At 38.3% G+C, this 23,446-nt stretch overlaps 1 protein-coding gene across 7 annotated transcripts in view; it reads right to left on the bottom strand.

The window, feature by feature from the left end:
- USP34 (ubiquitin specific peptidase 34) overlaps positions 1-23,446 on the bottom strand; it is a 283,157-nt gene that overhangs the window by 185,351 nt on the left and 74,360 nt on the right. For 6 of the 7 annotated variants that reach the window (XR_010149508.1, XR_010149509.1, XM_016948585.4 and 3 more), the window contains exons 4-8: positions 22,152-22,202; positions 21,819-21,968; positions 10,252-10,319; positions 7,171-7,363; positions 5,364-5,425 (exon numbers count right to left, since the gene is read on the bottom strand). Coding sequence is in view for 5 of the 7 variants with exons in the window: in XM_016948585.4 (XP_016804074.1) it covers positions 5,364-5,425; positions 7,171-7,363; positions 10,252-10,319; positions 21,819-21,968; positions 22,152-22,202 (524 nt within the window). In the remaining 2 variants the exon portion in view is untranslated. The remainder of the gene's footprint in view (positions 1-5,363; positions 5,426-7,170; positions 7,364-10,251; positions 10,320-21,818; positions 21,969-22,151; positions 22,203-23,446) is intronic. The other variant, XM_063789825.1, reaches the window with a different exon arrangement.

Below are 23,446 nucleotides of genomic sequence, written 5' to 3'. Positions count from 1 at the left end.
CTAAGCATACACAAGGGAACCAGAATAAGATTAATAGCTAACTTCTTATCCCAAACAGTAATGGAGCTATGTAGGAGCCATGTCTTTTATCTTATTTTATTAGAGTTAAATCAGTATGAATGTCAAGAAGTTAAATGCATATTTAACCCATAAAATCGCTAAGAAAATTAAGATATTTTTAAATCAATGCAATTAAAATGACACACTAGAATCTATATATATACTATAAAAATAGAAAGTAAAGGAGAAATAGAGAAACAAGATATGAGATACACAGAAAACCAACAGCAAAATGAGATGTAAAACAAGCTATATAAAATTATTAGTGAATTAAGAACTCTAATCAAGGCAGAGATTATATGACTAGTTTTTTTTTTTAAAGATCCAACTATATGCTACCCCCAAGACATACTTCAGCTTCAAAACAAGCAGACTGAAAATAAAAGAATGGAAAAAGATAAGCCATGCCAACAATAAGCTTAAGAAAGGTTCAGTGGTTATACCAATATCAAATAAAATAGACTAAGCCAAAAAATGTCTGAAAGAGACAAAGGACATTTAAAACGAAAAAAAGGATCAAGTTACCAGGAGTACATATGGACCTAACAAAAGAATTCCTGAAATACATGAAGCAAAAACTGATGACAGAATTAAAAGGAGAAACAGACAATTCAACAATACAGTTGATTCTTGTTACTCGCATTAGTTATATTCTACAGAGTCACTGCAAACACTGAATTAGCTAATACTGAACCCTTGGCCCTACAGGAAATATGTACATAACATAGATATCATACACAGATCTTGAATCTGAAAAACCTCTCATACTGGTTGACTCTATTTTCTCTATTTTACAAAAGAGAAAACGGCGTGGCCAAGTACGGTGGCTAACACCTGTAATCCCAGCACTTTGGGAGGCCAAGACGGGTGGACTGCTCGAGGTCAGGAGCTTAAGACCAGCCCGACCAACATGGTGAAACCCTGTCTCTAATGAAAAATACAAAAATTAGCCAGGCGTGGTGGCAGGCGCCTATAATCCCAGTTACTCAGGAGGCTGAGGCAGCACAATTGCTTGAAGCCAGGAGACAGAGGTTGCAGTGAGCCGAGATCGTGCCATTGCACTTCAGCCTGGGTAACAGAGCGAGACTCCATCTCAGAGGAAAAAAAAAAAAAAAAAAGAGAAAATGAGGTTCAGAAGTGTTTAGATGCCTTGCCTGAGGCCAACCCTTATGCCTAAACAAGTGTTAGGGTTGGGATTCAAACCGCATCCAAGTGGCGCCAGGACTTCTTACACTCCACCACACTGCCCCTCAGCACCTCCATCTCCATATTCCATATTTGTGAAGAAAAATATTTTTTCTTCTCTTCCATGGTTTCTATATTTGTTAACTCATCCATTTGCTGCAATTTATTTGTAACTCCAAAATCAATACTTGTGGCATTTTCATAGGCACTCACAGACATGCACATAGCAGTGAAAGATTAGAATTTTCCAATATGCACATTCCCAGCCAAAGTCAAACAAGGTGGCACTCTCTTCTTGCTTCAGAGCTCATACAGAGATGACCAAATCTGCAAACACTCAGGATCAAATGTATTTGGAGACTTCAATACTTTTTTTTTTTTTTTGAGAGACTACTTGCTCTGTTGCCCAGGCCAAAGTGCAGTGGCGCAACTTCGGCTCACTGCAAACTCCACCTCTCAGGTTCAAGTGATTCACCACCAGGCCCAGCTAATTTTTCTATTTTTAGTAGAGATGGGGTTTCGCCATGTTGCCCAGGCTGGTCTTGAACTCCTGACCTCAGGTGATCCACCAGCTTCGGCCTCCCAAAGTGCTGGGATTACAGGCATGAGCCACTGCACTCGGTCTCCTACTTTCAACAATAGAGAAGAACTAGGCAGAAAATGCAACAAGAATATAGGAAACAGACAACAACACTACAAACCAATTTGACCTAATAGACATCTATAGAACACCCCACAGAACACCCCATACGACAACAGCAGAATGTACAGTCTTCTTAGGCACACACAGAACAGTCTGTAGTACAGACCACATTAAGCCATAAAACACAACCAAGAATCCAATTAAAAACTGGGCAATATTGTGAATGAAGAAACATTATGGCAAATAACCACATAAAAAGCTGCTCTACATCATTAATAATTAGGGAAATGCAAATTAAAACCATGATGAAATGCTACTTTACACCCCCTAAATGGCGATAATAAATCTAGATAATAACAACTGCTGGCAAGAATGGGGAGAAACTGGAAACCTCCTACAATGCTAGTGGGGATGTAAAATAATGCAGGTATACTGGAAAACAGTTTGACAGCTCCAATGAAAGTTAAAGGTAAACTAATCATATAAGCAACAATTCTAATCCTAAGTATCTACCATGAAAAATGAAAACATATGATCACAAAAGGACTTTACATAAATGTTTATAATGGCATTATTTATATTAATCAAAAAGTAGAAACAGGCGGGGCGCGGTGGCTCACGCCTGTAATCCCAGCACTTTGGGAGGCCAAGGCAGGCGGATCACGAGGTCAGGAGATCGAGTCCATCCTGGCTAACACAGTGAAACCCCGTCTCTACTAAAAATACAAAAAATTAGCCGGAAGTGGTGGCGGGTGCCTGTAGTCCCAGCTACTCGGGAGGCTGAGGCAGGAGAATGGCGTGAATCTGGGAGGCGGAGCTTGCAGTGAGCCAAGATCGTGCCACTGCACTCCAGCCTGGGTGACAGAGCAAGACTCTGTCTCAAAAAAAAAAAAAAGTAGAAACAATCCAAATATCCATCAACTGGTACTTGATCAAGTGTGGTATATCTATACAATGTGATACTATTAAGCAAAAAAAAGGAATAAAGTACAGAGACAAACTACAATCTCAATGAACCTCAAACAAACAAACAAGAGTATACTAAATGAAAAGAAGCCAGAAGAAAAATACTACTATCATTTGATTCCTTTTAAATGAAATATCTCAAAATGGGTAAATCTACAGAGACAGAAAGCAGATTAGTGAGGCTGGAAATAATAGGTACTGGCTACAAATGGGCAAAAGACATCTTTTTTAAGTGATGGAAATGTTCTAGAATTGGACTGTGGTGACAGCTGCACAACTCTATGAATTTACTATTATAAAATTCATTGACTTGTATATTTTAAAAAGTGAATTTTATATGTATTTATATGTTAATAAAACTGCTTAAAAATACCCAATTCACAGCCGCCAACAATATTTATCACATGCTTTTTCTGTTTACTCCAATTTTCTCACACTGTACACATACTCTCCCTTGCCATCTTGAACTCTTTACCACCAGTCCTCAATACTTTTGTTCTCCTCCCTATTCTCTTAAACATGTCTTTAGGATGTATATTCCTTGCATTTGTTATTGGAATTCCTTCTTATTCCCCCATTCACTGTTTTCACACAACACCTAGCCTGAATGTGCTATTACTGCAGTGAACATTCCCAATTTTTGTCCTTTTCACAGGGGATGAGGGAGTATGAATATCACATTAGCAATTACATAAGGTTCTCTTTAAGCGGTCTCGCGGAGGTGGAGGGGTGAGGGGACACAGGATGAAAATGAAAATCCAGAGCTGTAGGTTTATTTTGTTTGTTTTGGTTTTTTTCTGAGACATACTCTCGCTCTGTCGCCCAGGTTGGAGTGAAAATGGCACGATCTCGGGTCACTGCAATCTCTGTCTCCGGGTTTAAGTGATTCTCGTGCCTCAGCTACCCAAATAGCTGGAATCACAGGCATGCGCCACCACATCTAATTTTTGTATTTACAGTAGAGATGGAATTTCACCATGTTGGCCAGGCTGGCCTTGAACTCCTGGCCTCAAGTGATCTGCCCGCCTCAGCCTCCCAAAGTGCTGGGATACAGGCGTGAGCCACTGTGCCTGGCACAGAGCTGTAGCTTTATAAATACACTGGATGTCGTCTACATAATGTCTTGACAGTGTGAAACAACACTTCTAATATAATCCAGAATTTATAAAGCAATGAAAAATTCTAGGCAACACACTTTAAGGGGATCACTGACAAAGAATATTGCCAGAGATGAATAACTCATATAGTGATAAATCCAAAAACCATACCATATAAAGAACAACTGGGAGAATAAGAACTCTTTAGCCTGAAGGGAAAAAAGAGTCAAGAGACAGTCTCTGGTTTCCAAATTCATGAAGACCTAGGTTCAACTGGGATTAGCGCCTTAGAGCAGTAGTAAGATCAAGTTACACTAAAGTATGACTCACACGTATAATCAAGAATTTTCTAACAAACCAATCCAACTCTGTTCCAGAAGATATTCTATCCTACTGTTTGAGATTTTTAAAACTGATTTCTATACTAGATGAACAATTAAATGGAATACATATATTTCTCAGAACCAAAGAAGTTTAAGCTATAAAAACTACTTTTTTAACTCCCAATGTGATGTTATTGGAAATGGGGCCTTTGGGAGATAATTAGGTCATGAAGGTGGAGCCTTCATGAATGGGATTAGTGGCCTAATAAAAGGGACCCCAGAGACCTCTCTACCTCTTTCCACCATGCGAAAATAAAAGAAAATGGCCATCTACAGTCCAGAAGAAGGACCCCACCAGAACTTGACGATGCTGCCAACAACCTGATCTCGGACTTCCAGCCTCCAGAACTATGGGAAATAAATTTCTCTTGTTTATAAGTCATCCAATCTACGGTACTTTGTTACAGCAGCCTGGACTAAGACAGTGTACTTTCTGAAAACTATCAGTACCATATTTTTCAAGACTAAATTCTCCAGTATAAACAGTATGCTTTCATACTGTGACAAATAGTACTATATGTTCGCATAAGCTTTTAAAAGAGAGAAATGTGGCCAGACACACTGGCTCACGCCTGTAATCCCAACACTTTGGGAGCCTGAGGCAAGTGGATGGCTTGAGTCTACAAGACTAGACTGAGCAACATGGCAAAACTCTGCCTCTGCAAATATCACAAAAATTAGCCAGGCATGCTGGCATGCGCCTATGGTCCCAGCTATCCGGGAGGCTGAGGTGGGAGGATCACCTGACCCTGGGAACTTGAGGCTGTAGTGAGCCATGGTCCCACCACTGTACTCCTCCCTGGGCAACAGAGCAAGACCCTGTCTCAAAAAAAAGAGGGAGAGTGAGTTATGTTACAGACAGCATAATGTTCTGAAAGCGTGATGAAGAATTGTACAAAATGTACAAAATTGTACAAAAAGGGCAAAGAATTTCTAGTAAAAATTTTAAATCTAAAAATTAGAATTTACCATATAAACAACTGTACATTAAAATGGTATACTTATATATAAATTACTGCTCCTACTTACGTTTCTGTGTCCGATACTAATGATTCATTATTGCACACATCATTGAAGGTATGGAGTTGATTCTATGATTAAAGACAAGAAATTAAGGGTTTTTATTTCCAAAATTATTCTTGCATATGTCAGCAAATACTAAGAAACATGGTAAACTGATTGACATATGTAGATCACAATAACTAGATTAATATTATAAAATCTAAGACATAATCAGAGACACACACTTCCCAATTACTAAAACTATTTCTGTTATATTAAAATACTAAATAATGGCCAGGCGCAGTGGCTCACACCTGTAATCCCAGCACTTTAGGAGGCCGAGGCAGGTGGATCACCTGAGGTCAGGAGTTCTGAGACCAGCCTTACCAACACAGTAAATCTCCATCTCTATTAAAAATACAAAATTAGCTGGGTATGGTGGCATGCGCCTAAAACGCGAGCTACTCAGGAGGCTGAGGCACAAAAATCACTTGAACCCAGGAGGCAGAGGTTGCAGTGAGCCAAGATCGCGCCACTGCACTCCAGCCTGGGCGACAGAGTGACAGTCCATCTCAAAAAAACGAAAAAAAAAAACCAACAAAACACTAAATTCAATCCACAAATAGTATTCTTTATTACACTAAGTGCACTGGAGAAAATAAAGCTGAGTAAGTGAAAAAACACAGCAGTTTAATGCAAGAGAGCAAGTAATATGTCATTATAGACAAAGTTTCAGGAAAGACTCCACAGATAAATCCACTCAAGATTTAATTTATCTGGGACAATATCAACAAGTATCTTTTATATTTATGAAACCCGGTACACAAGTAAACTCCACCTATTTCACATTTTCAGTGTGACTACACTACCAAAACAAAACAAAACAAAAACAGTAATGTGGCCGGGTGGGGTGGCTCACGCCTGTAATCCCAACACTTTGGGAGGATGAGGCGGGTGGATCACCTGAGGTCAGGAATTCCAGACCAGCCTGGCCAACATGGTGAAAACCCATCTCTACTAAAAATACAAAAAATTAGCTGGGCGTTGTGGCGCACACCTGTAGTCCCAGCTACTCAGGAGGCTGAGGCAAGAGAATCGCTTGAACCCAGGAGGTGGAGGTTGCAGTAAGCCGAGATCATGCCATTGCGCAACAGAATGGGACTCCATCTCCAAGAAAAACCAAAAACCAAAACAAAACAAAACAAAAACCCAGAAATGTAAAGGAGTAAAGCAAATGGGGACTGTAACAAACCGGAGAAAGCATATTCATTCTGAGGGATAAAGTTAATGACTTAGTTCTAACAGACTGTTGTTATGCAAGAATACAGACCCAGGAATACCAGGCCTTCTTCCAACCCCCTCACCAAGAGAAGCCAAGAATACAGATTTTCATGTTACTTTGTCCTATTTAAAAACAGTATTTAAGACTATTCAAAACAAACATTTAGTAAAATTTGGCCTACGGCCCAATAATCTATGGTTTCTGCCTGGAAAATTAATTAACTGCTTATAAAGCCCTCCAATTATTCCTCTTTCTCAAAACATCTATAAACATAAAAACCTAAATAGTTTAAAAAGACAGAAACAAAATGATGAAAGAGTTGGACCCGGAAATCAAATGGACCCACAGTATAAATCCATATAAATCTAAGCTTCAGACTTATTTAAAATAAGAGAAACACAGAAATTATTTGTGAAGACCATATAAAGTAATCCACATAAAATACTTAGCACAATGCCTAGTATGAAGTGCTCCATAAATAGTGGGTAGTATTATGATGATAGACCAGAAAACAAATAAACGATGACCAAAAATAAAACAAATACAGCTTACTGTTATCTGACTCAATCCAGCCAACCTCATAGTCAAAGTAGGTGACATAAAGTACTTAAATGCAAGATCTAGGCTTTCTTTATCAAAGCATAATGTTGTATCCAATGGTTCTTTGACTGTGCTCCACATTAAGTCAGCCATGTTACGAGCTGCACTCTGTCGTAACTCCTGATCCGAGAGCTTGCATAAATACCTGAAATGATTCAGAAATAGAAAATACACAAAAATTCATAAAGCATTTTTAAAGACCACTCAATAACTTAAAATGTACCTTGTAAGCATTAACATTTTTTGTGTCCAAAACCCAAAAACCTCTGGTTTTCCTCTCAGGCCCTGCCTAATCTCTTTGGCAGATTCCTTCTCTGCTGTCCAACCTTTCAACATTAGTCTTCCTCAAGGCCTGTAATGGATTACGAAATGGCCACAAATTCCTCCCATCATTATATGTACAAGAATTTGCAATGTGACTTTGCTATTCCTCTCATCAAAAGGTGTAATCTATTTCTACACCTTAAATCTGGGCCTTGCCATGTAACTTGCTTTGGCCAATGAGATATTAATAGACATGACATAAGTGGAAGCTAGAAAAGCCTTTGAGCTTGCCTTCTCTTGCTGGGAACTCTAATCACCAACAAAACAAGGAACCAAGGTTAGCCTGCTGGATGAAAGAGAAGTGTCTGATGCTCCAACTGACATGAAGCCAACTGCAAGACATATATGAGATTCCCGCTCACCCCACAAGATCAATCGGCATGGCAATCACAGAATGTGGGAACAAGGCTAACCTAGACCATCCAGTTTCAGCCAAGTCAATACAGATCAACAAAACTACCTAGCTAGCATGCTCGTTAAGAGTCATCACCACTCCCTAATCTCAAGTACCCAGGGACACAAACACTGCGGAAAGCTGCAGGATCCTCTGCCTAGGAAAACCAGAGACCTTTGTTCACTTGTTTATCTGCTGACCTTCCCTCCACTATTGTCCTATGACCCTGCCAAATCCCCCTCTGCAAGAAACACCCAAGAATGATCAATTAAAAAAAAAAAAAAAAGTAAAACTAAAAAAAAAATAAAACACACACACACACACAAAAAACTACCTAGCTAACCAGAGAACTGTGAGAAATAATAAATGGCTGTTGTTTCATTTTTTCTTTTTTTATAAAACAAAGTCTTGCTTTGTCACTCACGCTGGAGTGCAACTGCTCAATCAGAGCTCACTGCAGCCTCGACCTCCTGGGCTCAAGTGATCCTTCCACCTCAGCCTCCCTGGTAGCTGGGACTATAGAAGCATGCCACCACGACCAGCTAATTTTCTTCTGCGCAGAGATGGAGTCTCGCTATGTTGCCCAGACTGGTCTTGAACTCCTGGGCTCAGGTGATCCTCCCGCCTCGGCCTCCCAAAAGTGCTGGGATTACAGGCATGAGCCACCATGCCTGGCTGGCTATTGTTTTAAGCCACTAAGTTTTGAGGGATGTTTTCTTACACAGCAAAACCAACCCATGCAGAGCTCTATCTTAGACTCACCTCTACTCTTTTCCTGTATGCTCTCCTCAGGTGACTCCTGTGGTTTTTAAATACCATCTTTACACTCACAACTCTTAAATTAATGAAAACTGTTCTGAACTACAAGTTCATACTCCCAATTTGCCAGTGCCATTTAAGTCCCACAGGCCTCTCAAAGTCTTGTCTTTAAGTTCTCCCAGATTTTCACATCTCAGTAATTATATCCACAGTACAAATAAAAAAAATTGAGGAGGGGGGGGTGCTGAATGTCATCCACATCCACAATACTACCCTTTTCTTTATACCCTATAATGACCAGTATTATTGATTTTATTTTCACTTACATTCATCCAATTTTCAAAATCATCATTAACAATCCTACTATAAGTAATCATCACTTTCCTTCCAGGACTAATATATAAACCTTCCAATTGGTCTCCTCCTAGCTTCTATTCCAGTCACCCTATATTTATGATCTATTTAAAAGCCAAATAAAACTTTTAAAAAATCATGAAACATCTGCTAAAAACCCTTCAATAGACTCCCATTGAAAAAATTAAATCCATACTCCTTACAGTGGCCTACAAGGTCCTGAATAATCTACCCCTGCTTATCTCTCCACCTTCATAATTATATCCCCTTACACATTATTCTCCACACCAATCTGCTTCTAGTTTGTGTCATACGCCAACTTCAAAGCCTATACTGACATGTTCCTTCTACAATACGTCTTTCTAATAATCACTTGAAGAGCTGACTCACGTCCATCAGATATCACCTTTCAGAAAGGCCCCATACTCCCTCTGTATCACACTAACTTACTTGCATAGCATTCATCACTATCTGATTCTTTGCCTGATATTGTCTCCCAAAAGTTGAGTAGTGCTGTGAAAAAGGGAGACACTCAAACCTTTGCAAATGAGAAAAAAAGTACAATACTGTCATAAATGTTATCAAGAAATAAAATATGCAGAATCCTGACAGTTCATACTTTAATTCTAATCAGTACAACCCTTTCTCCATCTTCTTAGGCTTCCTTTTTAAGTTGAGACTTATAAAATTCAAATGTCACCTCTCGTTCAATGAGACCTTCCCTGTCCCCATAAACTGTAACCCACCCCCTAGAACTCTCAAACCACCTTTGCTGCTATTTATCCTATAATACTTATCACTTTCTGATGTAGTATTATCATTTACTTCTTTTGTAAACAGACTGCACAAGAGCAAAGATTTTTGCAATTTGTTTTCTTCTCTGCTATATCCTCAGTGCCTAGAACGTAACAGACACTTACTGTGTATTTGCTGACTGACTAAACACAGTGGAATAACCATTATTAATCTCTTTAATTCTTTACATACTCATGTAAAAAAAAGTCCAACATAATTTGCTAAAAAGTAACCATTAAATATAAATCCATATATGTGCATAAAAAACACTATATACCGAACTGTTACTTGAAATTTTCTCTAGAGGATATGACTATAGGGGACTTTCAAACAATATAATTCTATATTATAAATTGTTTAAATATATTACACTGATAATCGGGGGTAAAGAGATTTTATAAACTTACCTAATAACATAGGTCCTAAAAGGTATAATGTGCTGCATGACAGCAGGAATATGTAGCCATATTCTAATCTATATAAGAAACATAAAAACAACATTAATGCCTAATATGTGAAATACATATATCTTTCACTAAACTAATGAAAAACAAGAGCATTGGCCAGGCACGGTCGCTCACGCCTGTAATCCCAGCACTTTGGGAGGCTGAGGTGGGCAGATCACGAAGGTCAGGAGTTTGAGATCAGCCTGGCCAACACAGTAAAACCCCGTATCTACTAAAAACACAAAAATTAGCCAGGCATGGTGGCGCGCACCTGTAGTCCCAGCTACTTGAGAGGCTGAGGCAGGAGAATCGCTTGAACCCCCACCCCCGGGGCGGGGAAGAGGATGTGGTGAGCCGAGATTGTGCCACTGCACTCCAGCCTGGGCAACGGAGCGAGACTCCGTCTCAAATAAAAAACAAAACAAAAACGAGGATCATTTAGTATTCTGCTGCCTCTATAATTACATATATTATCAATTATGAAAAGAGTATAGTACAAAACAGAATTACACATGTATCAGGAAATTTAACCTATATATTATATATCTTATTTTACATGAAGTCTGTCTGAAAAATTAATCTTAGCTTCTTGCTGAAAAGAAAAAACCATCTCTCAAAGTAATATTTCCTTACCAAATAATTCTCTATACCTCTTTGTACGGTAGCATCCCCAATACAAGGCACTGTATTAGTTTTTTAATAAACCATATTAGTTTTTAACTAATCATCTCATCATTCCTTCCTAAAATATTTCAAATTACCCATAATTTCTAGTCATTTCAGTATCTGAAGCAAATATATTTTACAGTCACACACTGATTACAATATCAGTAAGTACTTACTAAGTTTACTATAAGTAACTTACAGCTCGACTGAGTTATAATAAAAGTTACAATAAATATTTCATTTTTTCTACACAATATTTTAACATTTATAAATCAAATGTGAATACATTATATAACAGTTTTATTTTCAAAAATAGTAAGAATAAAAATCCTAACCCAACCATCAAACAAAAAACTCTGATACTGAGTCTTGACACAGGCAGGAGATACAAATTAAAAAATCTAGACAGGCGCGGTGGCTCATGCCTATAATCCCAGCACTCTGGGAGATGGTGGCAGGTGGATCACTTGAGGTCAGGAGTTCAAGACCAGCCTCGGCAACATGGCTGAAACCCCATCTCTACCAAAAAAACACAAAAATAAGCCAGGCATGGTGTCACATGTCTGCAGTCCCAGCACTCTGGGAGGTTGAGGTGGGAGATTCGCTTGAACCCAGGAGGTGGAAGTCTCAGTGAGCCAGGATCGCGTCACCGTACTCCACCCTGGACAACACAGCAAGACCATGTCTCAAAACAAAAAAAATTTAAAAATAAAATACATGAATTTGGGAATTCAGAATGTAGGGATTCACTATAATCAAATAAAAGACGTCTATAAAAACCCTGTAGTAAATACTACGTTAATGATGAAATGTTAAAAACTTTGCCTCCTGAGACTAGGAACAAGACAACGAAGCCTCAATTCCACTTGAACTGAAGGACCTAGACAATATAAGTTAAGAAAATAAATAAAAGGCAAAGGACTAGAAAGAAGAATTTAAAATAATACTCTGAGATAATATAATTATGTAATTAGGAAACCCAAAATAATTATCAGATAAACACTGAAACTAAAGAGTTTAGCAAAACTGCTGCTTAGGTTAATATAAACAAATATGCACACACCTATATATACATACACACAACACCCTATATATGTTCTTATTATTTGTTCCTGAGAACAAATAATACGGTTTTCAAAACGATTCCCTTAAGAACAGTATCAAAAATATCATGTGTCTAGGAGTAATCTAACAAGATACACACCTCTACATAAAAAGTTGCAAACTAATCAATTGAAGAACATGTAAATAAGGAGACATTTGCCATATTTATTGTGAAGATAATAGTTCTCCCGAAATTCATCTATAGATTCAGTACAATCCAAAAAGGTTTACATGCAGAACTTATGAAACTCATTCAAAGCACAAAGGTCCAAGAATAGCTAAAACTCTCTAAGAAATACGACAAGGAGGCCAGGCGCGGTGGCTCACATCTCACTTTGGGAGGCCGAGGCAGGCGGATCACGAGGTCAGGAGATCGAGACCATCCTGGCTAACATGGTGAAACCCCATCTCTACTAAAAATACAAAAAACTTAGCCGGACGTGGTGGCGGGCGCCTGTAGTCCCAGATACTTGGGAGGCTGAGGCAGGAGAATGGCGTGAACCTGGGAGGCGGAGCTTGCAGTGAGCCAAGATCATGCCACTGCACTCCAGCCTGGGCAACAAAGCAAGACTCTGTCTCAAAAAAAAAAAAAAAGAAAAGAAATACGACAAGGAGAAGCTGGGTGCAGTGACTCAGGCCTGTAATCCTAGCACTTCAGGAGGCCGAGGTGGGCAGATCACCTGAGGTCAGGAGTTCAAGACCAGCTTGGCCAACATGGTGAAACTGTTTCTACCGAAAACACAAAAACAAATGAGCCAGGTGTGGTGACGCGCACCTGTAATCCCAGCTACTTGGGATGCTGAGACAGGAGAATCACTTGAACCCCAGGAGGTGGAGGTCGCAGTAAGCCGAGATCGTCCCACTGCACTCCAGCCTAGGTGACAAAGTGAGACTCTGTCTCCAAAAAAAAAAAAAAAAGAAATATGACAGGGAGGTAGTACTTGCTTTCCCAGAGAGCAAGACTTCTTGTAAAGCTTCAGTAATTAAGGCAGTAGGCAAAACAGCACAAAATTAAGCAAATAGAATGGTGTACTATGCCAAAGAGCCCAAACCCATGCACATAAAAACATCCGATTTGGCTCATTGTAGTGATGAGGCATGAGTCACCTGTAACAAATACTTCTGGAGGCCAAGATGGAAGGATCACTTCAGGCCACTTCAGGCCAGGAGTTCAAGACTAACCTGTGCAACAAAAGTAGAACTACAGAACAAAGAAGAAATGACTGTCTTTGTGACAGTGTTAGGAACACTGGATATCTGTATGAAAAAGGAAATGAATCTTAATCCCTTCTGAAACCATAAATAAAAATGTATTGCAGTTGAATAGATCAAAATATGAAAGGTAAAGCAATAATACTTGTTTCCTGATCAAGGTAAGCAAGAAAAAATTTTTCAAAAAAAACAACAACTTTGGCCGGGCACGGTGGCTCACACCTGTAATCCCAGCACTTTGGGGAGCCGAGGCAGATGAATCACAAGGTCAGGAGATCGAGACCATCCTGGCCAACATGGTGAAACCCCATCTATACTAAAAATACAAAAAATTAGCTGGGCGTGGTGGCAAGTGCCTGTAGTCTCAGCTACTTAGGAGACTGAGGCAGGAGAATCGCTTCAACCCAGGAGGTGGATGTTGCAGTGAGCTGAGATCAAGCCACTGCACTCCAGCCTGGCAACAGAGCGAGACTCCATCTAAAAACAAACAAAAAAAACTTTGTAAGTATCTTCATGGCCTTAGAGTGAAAAATGACTTTTTCAACCAAAAATGAAAACCTTAACCATAAAGAAAAATGACAAACTGTACAACATGAAGCTTGATGAATATTTCTTCAACACAAGAGTGAAAAGCAACACGAGAGTGGAAGATATTGGCAATACATATATCAAACAAAACACTTCTACCTAAAAAGACGTCTATCTAAAACACACAAGGAAATTCTAAACATCAGCAAGAAAAAGACAATCCAATTTTGCAAATGGGCAAGAGATTTAAACAGGTACTTCGCAAAAAAAAATCCAAATAAGTAATATGCCTATGAAAAGGTGCTGATTCTCATTAGTCATTACAAATATATAACAGGCTAGGTGCAGTGGCTCACCCCTGTAATCCCAGCACTTTGGGAGGCTGAGGCAGTCAGATCACTTTGAGGTCAGGAGTTCGAGACCAAGCTGGCCAAACATAGTGAAATCCCATCTCTACTAAAAGTACAAAAAATTTAGCCAGGCTTGATAGTAGGTTCCTGCAATCCCAGCTACTTGGAAAGCTGAGGCAAGAGAATCGCTTGAACCCAGGAGGTGGAGACTGCAGTGAGCCAAGATCGCACCACTGCACTACATCCTGGGCAACAGAGCAAGACTCCATCTCAAAAAAACAACAACAAATGTGTGTGTGTGTGTGTGTGTATATATGTATGTATGTATATATATTTAAATATACACACATATATAAAATATATATTTTTATATATACACACATATAAAAATGTATATATTTTTATATATACACACATATATAAAAATGTATATATTTTTATATATACACACATATATAAAAATATATATTTTTATATATACACATATATAAAAATATATTTTTATATATATACACATGTAAAAATATATTTTATATATACACATGTAAAAATATATTTATATACACATGTAAAAATATATTTTTATACATATGTAAAAATATATATTTTTATATATACACATATGTAAAAATATATATTTTTATATATACACATATGTAAAAATATATATTTTATATATACACATATGTAAAAATATATTTTTATATATACACATGTAAAAATATATTTATATATATACACACACACTCACACACACACACACACACACACATATATATATAAATATAAAAAAAAGGCCAGGTGGAGTGGCTCATGCCTGTAATCCCAGGACTTTGGAAGGCCAAGGATGGAGGATGCTTGAGCTCAGGAGTTTGAGATCAGCCAGGACAATATGGCAAAACCCCACATCTGCTTAGCGGGGCATGGTGGCACACACCAGCTATGCAAGAGGCTGAGGTGGGAAGATCGCCTGAGCCCAGGAAGTGGAGGTTGCAATGAATTGAGATCACCCCAATGCGCTCTGGCCTGGGTGACAAGAGTAAGACACTGTCTCAAAAAATAATAAAATCACAATGAGCTACTACTATAAATCCATTAGAAATCTATAAAAAACCAAGTCAACACTTGGCAAGGATATGCAACTAGGGGAACTCTCACAGACCTGACAGAAGTATAAATTAATACAACCACCTAAGGAAACCATAGGTTTAACACCCAAGTTTGAAAATATGCATACTCGAGGGGATGTGGGGGTACAGGGGAGTTTAAAAAAAAAAAAAAAAAGGTTGGGCATGGTGGCTCACACCTGTAATTTCAGCACTTTGGGAGGCCGATGCAGGCGGATCACAAGGTCAGGAGATTGAGACCATCCTAGCTAACACGGTGAAACCCTGCCTCTACTAAAAATACAAAAAATTAGCCAGGCATGGTGGTGGGCGCCTGTAGCCCCAGCTACTCAGGAGGCTGATGCAAGAGAACGGTGTGAACCCGTGAGGCAGAGCTTGCAGTGAGCTGAGATCACGCCACTGCACTCCAGCCTGGGCGACAGAGCAAGACTCCATCTCAGAAAAAGAATATATATATATATGTACACACACACACACACACACACACACACAAACACCCTGATAAGACATTTACTTCTAGATATACATCCAAATTAAATGCACACACATGTTCACCAAAACACACATAGAAGAATGCTGACACCCATATGAACTGTAATAACCTAAATGTCCATCACCAGTAAAATAAATTGGTATATTTTAAAAGATAATTCAACAATAAAAATGAACATACATGCAATATAAATTTCGGCATTTAAAAAAAGCAACCAGGCATGAAAGAATGCATAGTATGTGATTCCATCTGCATGGTGAAAACAGACAAAACCAAATTATAGTGTTTAGGGATATAAGATTAGGTGATAAAACTTTTTTTTAAAAAAGCAGGAGAATGATCAGCATTAAAGGATGAATTGTGTTTATTTTTAAAGGAGAAGAGATGGAATAGTTAGTGGCCTGAGGACTCATAAGGTAGGCTTCTGGGGAGTTGACAATGTTCTGTTTCTTGGTTTGAGTGATGGTTAAACGAATATTTGCTTTGATAACTCACTGAGCCACATGTTATCACTTTGTGTACGTTTCTTTATGAATGTTATTTTTCAAATTTTAACAGAAGGTTAAAAATCCTATTTTATACAAGATACATCGGAGGGCATAGTTATATCTTTTATTTTAGAATACACAGACACAAGTGATTAAAAATTTCAATTAAAAAACAGCAAATGAAGAAAAATGTCAATACAAGAGAAAATTTTAATACAAGGAAGAGCTACCATTTACTAAGTCCTTAATATTCCCATTGTGATAAATGAGAAAAGTAATGCTTATAAAAGTAATGAAAACAAAATTACATACTATGCAACAGAGGTACAATTCAAACCTAGGATTGTATCATTATAAAAATCAGCATTCTTTAACACTACTATAGATCCCAACATCATAAAAACCAAATTCCATATGCTATTAATCCTACAGTGTGCCCTTTATCATTTTTTTTAAGTTTTGAGCTTTTCAGGTTTCCTTCTCCCCACCCCCTGCTTAGTGCTAATGGAATTCTAGCAGCCCTCCTAACCTTTTAACCTAGGTTAAAACTCTCAGAAATAGGGAAAAAAAGAAAAAAAAAGTTCCTTGCTCCCTTTAACTGCAGAAAAACAGCGTTCTGCATCAAACCTAGTTCTGACAAAGTGCAAAGTGGCATCATGAAAACTTAATTTCCTGTTCTCCTATCTAGTAAAGAGATATCAAAAAATATGTAATCCTACCCTAGTTTCTGATATTAAACAGTGTTTGCTAGTATATTTGTAAAAAGCAGTCTTAGGACACTGAACATTCAGAAATTGCTATTGTGTTCCCCTATACGTTACTTAAGCCCTACAAGCTTGTACCTTTGACTAAAGTATATTTTGTGTGAAGTTCTTTTTATTAATCCTCATTTGCACTTCTTTCTACTCCATAATAAAATAAACCCCTTGTCTCTATTGGATTATTTATAAATTAATAAAAGGTGTTATGTATGAAATGACAAACTCAGGCAAAGAGCTGAGGGCTGAGGAAGGATACTGTAAGCTAAAACCAAGTGTAACTCAACAAAAGTGAGATTAACTTCCATTTGGGTCTCAGTGGAGAAACTTGGACGCCTCCATGTTCTATTTCTCTAAGCTGTGTTAAATGTTAGTAAGCTGCATTCGCAAAGTAAGAAAACTACATAAAAAGCTGCATTTGCAAAGTAAGAAAACTACATAAAGATCTTTGTTGTTTTCTTGTGGGTACAGCTGTTATTAAAGAACGGATCCATATAATAGGTGGAATAATATTTGTGCAAACTGAGAAATCTCCTAAAACTCAGAGCTAGTTAAGAACTGCTGAAGTTCTAGTTAAGAATCTGCTAAAGTTTTTGAGATTGAAACAAATGTATGGGCTTGACGTTATTATCAGATTTGAACCTTAATCTGATAAGGTAAGAATTTCCTTTCTTTGTTGATAATTCAAATCCAGAGCAGAGTGAGTTTTCCCGAGATGAAATTTCAGGATTCTGGATTCAGGTTCCGAAAAAAAAACTCACCAGCCAGGCGCGGTGGCTCACACCTGTAATCCCAGCACTCTGGGAGGCTGAGGTGGGGGCATCGCAAGGTCAAGAGATTGAGACCATCCTGGCCAACATGGTGAAACCCCATCTCTACTAAAAATACAAAAATTAGCTGGGCATGGTGGTGCGTGCCTGTAGTCCCAGCTACTCGGGAAGCTAAGGCAGGAGAATCGCTTGAATCTGGGAGGCGGAGGCTGAGGTGAGCAGGGATCATACCACTGCACTCCAGCCTGGTGACAGAGCGAGACTCCAGCTCAAAAAAAAAAAAACGAAAAAATAACACTCACCATCTGACAAAGTTACCTTGCCTCAGTAAGAGTGAGGAAATCAGCCAGGTGCAACGGCACACACCTGTAATCCCAGCACTTTAGGAGGCCAAGGCGGGCGGATCATTTGAGCCCAGGAGTTCAAGACCAGCCTGGGGAACATGGTGAAACACTACCTCTACCAGAAACACAAAAATTAGCCAGTCTCAAAATAAATATATAGCTTTTTCTTTAAGTGAGGAGGAAATCATACTAGAAAATAAACAGAATGGGATCATTTCCTGAGTCCCAGGAAATGCTATAAACATGTTCTCTTCTGAATGTGTGATTTAGTATAATAAATTGAGAAAAAGAAGTATTCAGTAACGTTAGTCCGTATCTTTCCTGCCACAAAAGTGATTTATGAGTTATTTTCTTTTCTTTACAAACGGCTGCCCTAAAATCTAATACTATTTTTTTCATTGTTAAATATAGTTCTACTCATTCCTGTGAAATTCAGAGATTCCCAAATAGAGACCTCACCCTATTGAAGCCAAAACACCATGGCTAAACAAGCTGCCCACTTCGCAAGAAAAGGAATAGACATACAAAAATGATCAGGGTTTATACAATGACCCACTAGAGGAAATTACTATGAAATAAATAAAGCACAGCTTCTGTAGCAAGCTTGATTACAAAAAGAACTCTAAGCTCTTAATGTACACTAAAATATTAACCATATAAAAGAAATTAGCTTGCAGAGAGCCAATCTACAATATTTTTTATAAGGAAAAGATGCCTATTAAAGAGTTACTCCATTGAGTTATTATTCTCAGAAAATTAACAAACACAGATTATATAGTATTATAGTATTACGGTGTTCAAAATATATATTAATTTAAATAGTATAACTTTGCTTTAATGGCCTCAGTTGAGTTGCAAGATAAAGAAAACTATGCAGATTGACAACAGCCCACCAATTAGCAGTCATAAAAGGGTTGAAGAGAAAGATAAAACAGAATATAAGCCTAAACCTTTCTATTTAGTAAAGGATAACTGCACAGGTTGGGCAACAGCGTAACCCCATCTCTACAAAAACAATTTTTAATTTAGCCAGGCGTGGTGACATGCACCTTTAGTCCCAGGTACTTGGGAGGCTGACATGGGAGGGAGGTTTGCTTGAGCCTGGGAGGTCAAGGCTGCAGTCAGCTGCTACTACCGCACAGCAGAACTCTCTCTCAAAAACAAAAACAAAACAAAGGCCGGGTGCGGTGGCTCAAGCCTGCAAGCCTGTAATCCCAGCACTTTGGGAGGCCGAGGTGGGCGGATCACGGGAGGTCAGGAGTTTGAGACCAGCCTGGACAACACGGTGAAACCCCGGGTCTACTAAAAATACAAAAATTAGCTGGGTGTGGTAGCGTGCACTAGTTATCCCAGCTACTAGGGAGGCTGAGGCAGGACAACTGCTTGAACCCAGGAGGTGGATGCTGCAGTGAGCCAAGATGGTGCCACTGCACTCTAGCCTGGGTGACGGAGTGAGACTCTGTCTCAAAAAAACGGATAAAGTAAGGAAGAAAAAACCCTGTAAACGATAACTTTTAAAGATATAGTAATAAAGTCTTTAACAAGCTTTCCATACTAGACTGTTAAACAAGAATTAGTACAAATAAATTCAAGAAACAGTTTAATCCAGGTTTATGTAATATTCCTGATTAAGTAAACCCTTTGATAATTTGGTGTTTCAAAATTATATGCCCTCTCCAAAATTACCACAGTGTAAAATAAAAATGTTATCCCAGCATTCCAGTTAACTAAATTGAGATACTTTCTCTCAGAGAATACCAAAGTACATAAAACTTTCTATCAAACAAATAAGTTCAATCAGAATAACAGGATCACTTAGGTATTTAGTAACAACCGAAGTTAGTAAAAGCCACCAGTTACTACACACTTTATATGTCAAGTGTTACATTATGAGCTTAAAATCTTTCTCATTTTAAACCTCAAAACAATCCTCTAAAGTAGATGGATACCATCATCATTCCCATTTTGCAAATTAAAAAAATTAAGGCTCAGATCATGCAAAGTGGCTCACGCCTGTAATCCCAGCACTTTACGAGGCTGAGGCAGGAGGATCACCTGAGGTTAGGAGTTTGAGACCAGCCTAGCCAACATGGTGAAACCCAATCTCTATTAAAAATACAAAAATTAACCAGGCATGGTGGCATACGCCTGTAGTCCCAACTACTCGGGAGGCTGAGGCAGGAGAATCACTTAAATCTGGGAGACGGAAGTTGCAGTGAGCCAAGATCGTGCCACTGCACTCCAGCCTGGGCAACAGAGCCAGACTCCGTCTAAAAAAAAAAAAAAAAGGCAACATTATTAACCTACATGCTACACTACTACTATATGTAATACTTTCAACCTATCAGAATGGGTGGAATTTTTTAACTAAAAATGACCTTGATAATAATCATTTATTACCAATTTTAGTAATGTCAGTGCTGTTTCCAATGTACCGCATCACTGCAAAGCACACAGCATTGGAAACAATGCAACAAAATATTTGGTTGAGTCACTTTTCACCCAATATTTTTATTTTATAGATAATTTAAATATCTGATATTAGCTACTAATTAAGGTAATTCCATTACACAAGATTTCAGGGTTTGGTAAAGGTACACTGAACTTTTGCTTTACTAATTTTTTAAATTATGACCAGAATAGGTTATTAAAGGATGAATTTTAATATACAGGTATTTAAAAGTATCTTTCTTTCCGGGCCAGGCACAGTCGCTCACGTCTGTTATCTCAGCACTTTGGGAGGCCAAGGTGGGTGGATCATGAGGTCAGGAGTTTGAGACCAGCCTGGCCAACAAGTACTCAAAATACAGAAATTAGCCGGGCATGGTGGTTCGTGCCTGTAGTCCCAGCTACTTGGGAGGCTGAGGCAGAAGAATCGCTTGAACCCAGGAGGAAGAGGGTGCAGTGAGCTGAGACTGCACCACTGCACTCCAGCCTGGGGAACAAAGTGAGACTCTGTCTCAAAAAAATAAATAAAAGTATCTTTCTTTCCATATCCACTGTGCTTCACAGTAAAACTGATACTCACAGGATACAGAAGAATTACCTTATTTTCAAAGGCAAGAGGAAATGTTACAATCTTCATGTGTAAGAGGATTCAGGCATACTATAATAGTAACCTAGGCAAGCATCATTTAAAGTAACCAATAACCTAAAAAGTCAAAAATTTCCCAGGACAGAATCCCAGGCAGAGCAAGTTTAAAATGGCCTGGGCAACATGGTAAAACTCTGTCTCTAAAAAAAGTACAAAAATTCAGCCAGGCACAGTGGTGCACACCTCTAGTCCCAGCTACTCAGGAGGGTGAGGTGGGAGGATCACCTGAGCCCAGGAGGTCGAAGCTACAGCCTAGACAACGGAGTGAGACCCTCTCTCTCAAAAAAAAAAAAAAAAAAATAAGTTAAAAAATGAAAATTAGCAAAAGTTTTATGCAGTCACCTATCTTAGATAAAATAGATAATTATAGATAGCCATGACCCCTTTTAGCTTTAAAACAGGTAACTTAATTTTATTCAAATTCTAATCTTAATAATAAAGATCGTTAAAACGTTTCTGTACTCATTTTGTCAAAATCAAAAAAAATTACACATGCAAATCATTCAAAACCTTCCTTTTCAGAGCATAAAATTCATGTTACTGATATGCTAGACATTGCTCCCAAAATTAAGATCAATTCAAAACAATACTTACATTAGACACAACTGTAATAAACGCATGTGCTATAAGAAATGGCAAAGTTTCAGGAGTTCCATATTCAAAGCAATCCTTCATGAGAGAAAGGCCATTTTTCCCACAAAACAAACATACATAACGAAGCAAATGCAATGGTACTTCTACATCCTGGGAAAATAAAGAAAACATGTCATTATTTGAAAACGTACAAATAATTTTTATCTTATCAGCAATACTGGAAAGATACTGATGAGAAACTCAAAAGACATATATAAATAATAAAACATATGGATGAGGCTTTGTTAAAAAAATAAAATTTTCCATAAAAGAATAAAAAAGGTAAACACTTACATTCATATCACAGAATGCCCCTAATATGTTACTTTCTTGAGTTGATATATCCTAATTAAAAAAAAAAAGCAAGTAAAATTAGGTTACAACTACTAACCTTTAAAAAATACAATTCTATAAAAGACTGATTTTATAAAAACCGAATAAACAGATTATTTTGCAATTACTCCTGATAAGCAGTGATACTCCTAACTGAAGCTAATAGGATTCAGCTCTAAGGTGTATTTTAGTCCTCCTTTGAGTAGAAGCCATTCCACAGTACATACTACACACTATTTTGCCTTATTAAACATTAAGTAATCTTGCCTTAAAAAAAATCAATGTTTAAAATCCCAGCACTTTGGGAGGCCGAGGCGGGTGGATCACCTGAGGTCAGGAGTTCAAGAGCAGCCTGACCAACATGGTAAAACCTTGTCTCTACGAAAAATAAAAAAATTGTCAGTGTGGTGGCGGGCACTTGTAATACTCAGGAGGCTGAGGCATGAGAATGGCTTGAACCTGGGAGGCAGAGGTTGCAGTGAGCTGAAATCACGCCATTACACTCCATCCTGGGTGACAGAGAAAAACTGTCTCAAAAAAAAAAAAAAAAAGGTTTAAAATAAAACTCAAGGTAATTCTGATCAAAATACATGATAGTTAAGTGGTTTTTGTTTCGAAGTTTCTCAACAAACTTTTTCATGATTTTTGAAACTGCTTTGGAATTCCCTAGAGGTATACTGAAGAGTTACACGCGCTTCCATTGCATAAGATTTCAACTGCCTAAAAGCACAGTTATCCATTGTTGGTGAGTATAAGTTCGTATGAACTTTTTGGAAGGCTATTTGGCAATATCCTTCAATATTTAAAATACACATTGCCTTTGACCCAGCAATTCTAGCTTTTTGTTCTAAGGAACTAATCATACTAGTACTGGAAAATATACGCATAACGATGCTCATTAACCCACAATTAGAAACAACTGACATCCATCAATTTGATGGCTAAATGAATGGCATAACCATTCCAGCTAATTTTTTTTTTTTTTTTTTTTAGACGGAGTCTCGCACTGTCGCTCAGGCTGGAGTGCAGTAGCATGATCTCGGATCACTGCAAGCTCTGCCTCCTGGGTTCACGCCATTCTCCTGCCTCAGCCTCCTGAGTAGCCGGGATTACAGGCGCCCATCACCATGCCGGGCTAATTTTTTGTATTTTTAGTAGAGACAGGGTTTTACCGTGTTAGCCAGAATGGTCTCGATCTCCTGACCTCGTGATCCACCCGCCTCGGCTTCCCAAAGTGCTGGGATTACAGGCATGAG

The sequence above is a fragment of the Pan troglodytes genome, chromosome 12 (assembly GCF_028858775.2).
Source record: "Pan troglodytes isolate AG18354 chromosome 12, NHGRI_mPanTro3-v2.0_pri, whole genome shotgun sequence".
Taxonomy (NCBI): domain Eukaryota; kingdom Metazoa; phylum Chordata; class Mammalia; order Primates; family Hominidae; genus Pan; species Pan troglodytes.
Note: the sequence above shows the minus strand (reverse complement) of the source record. Positions and strands in the feature narration are given on the sequence as shown.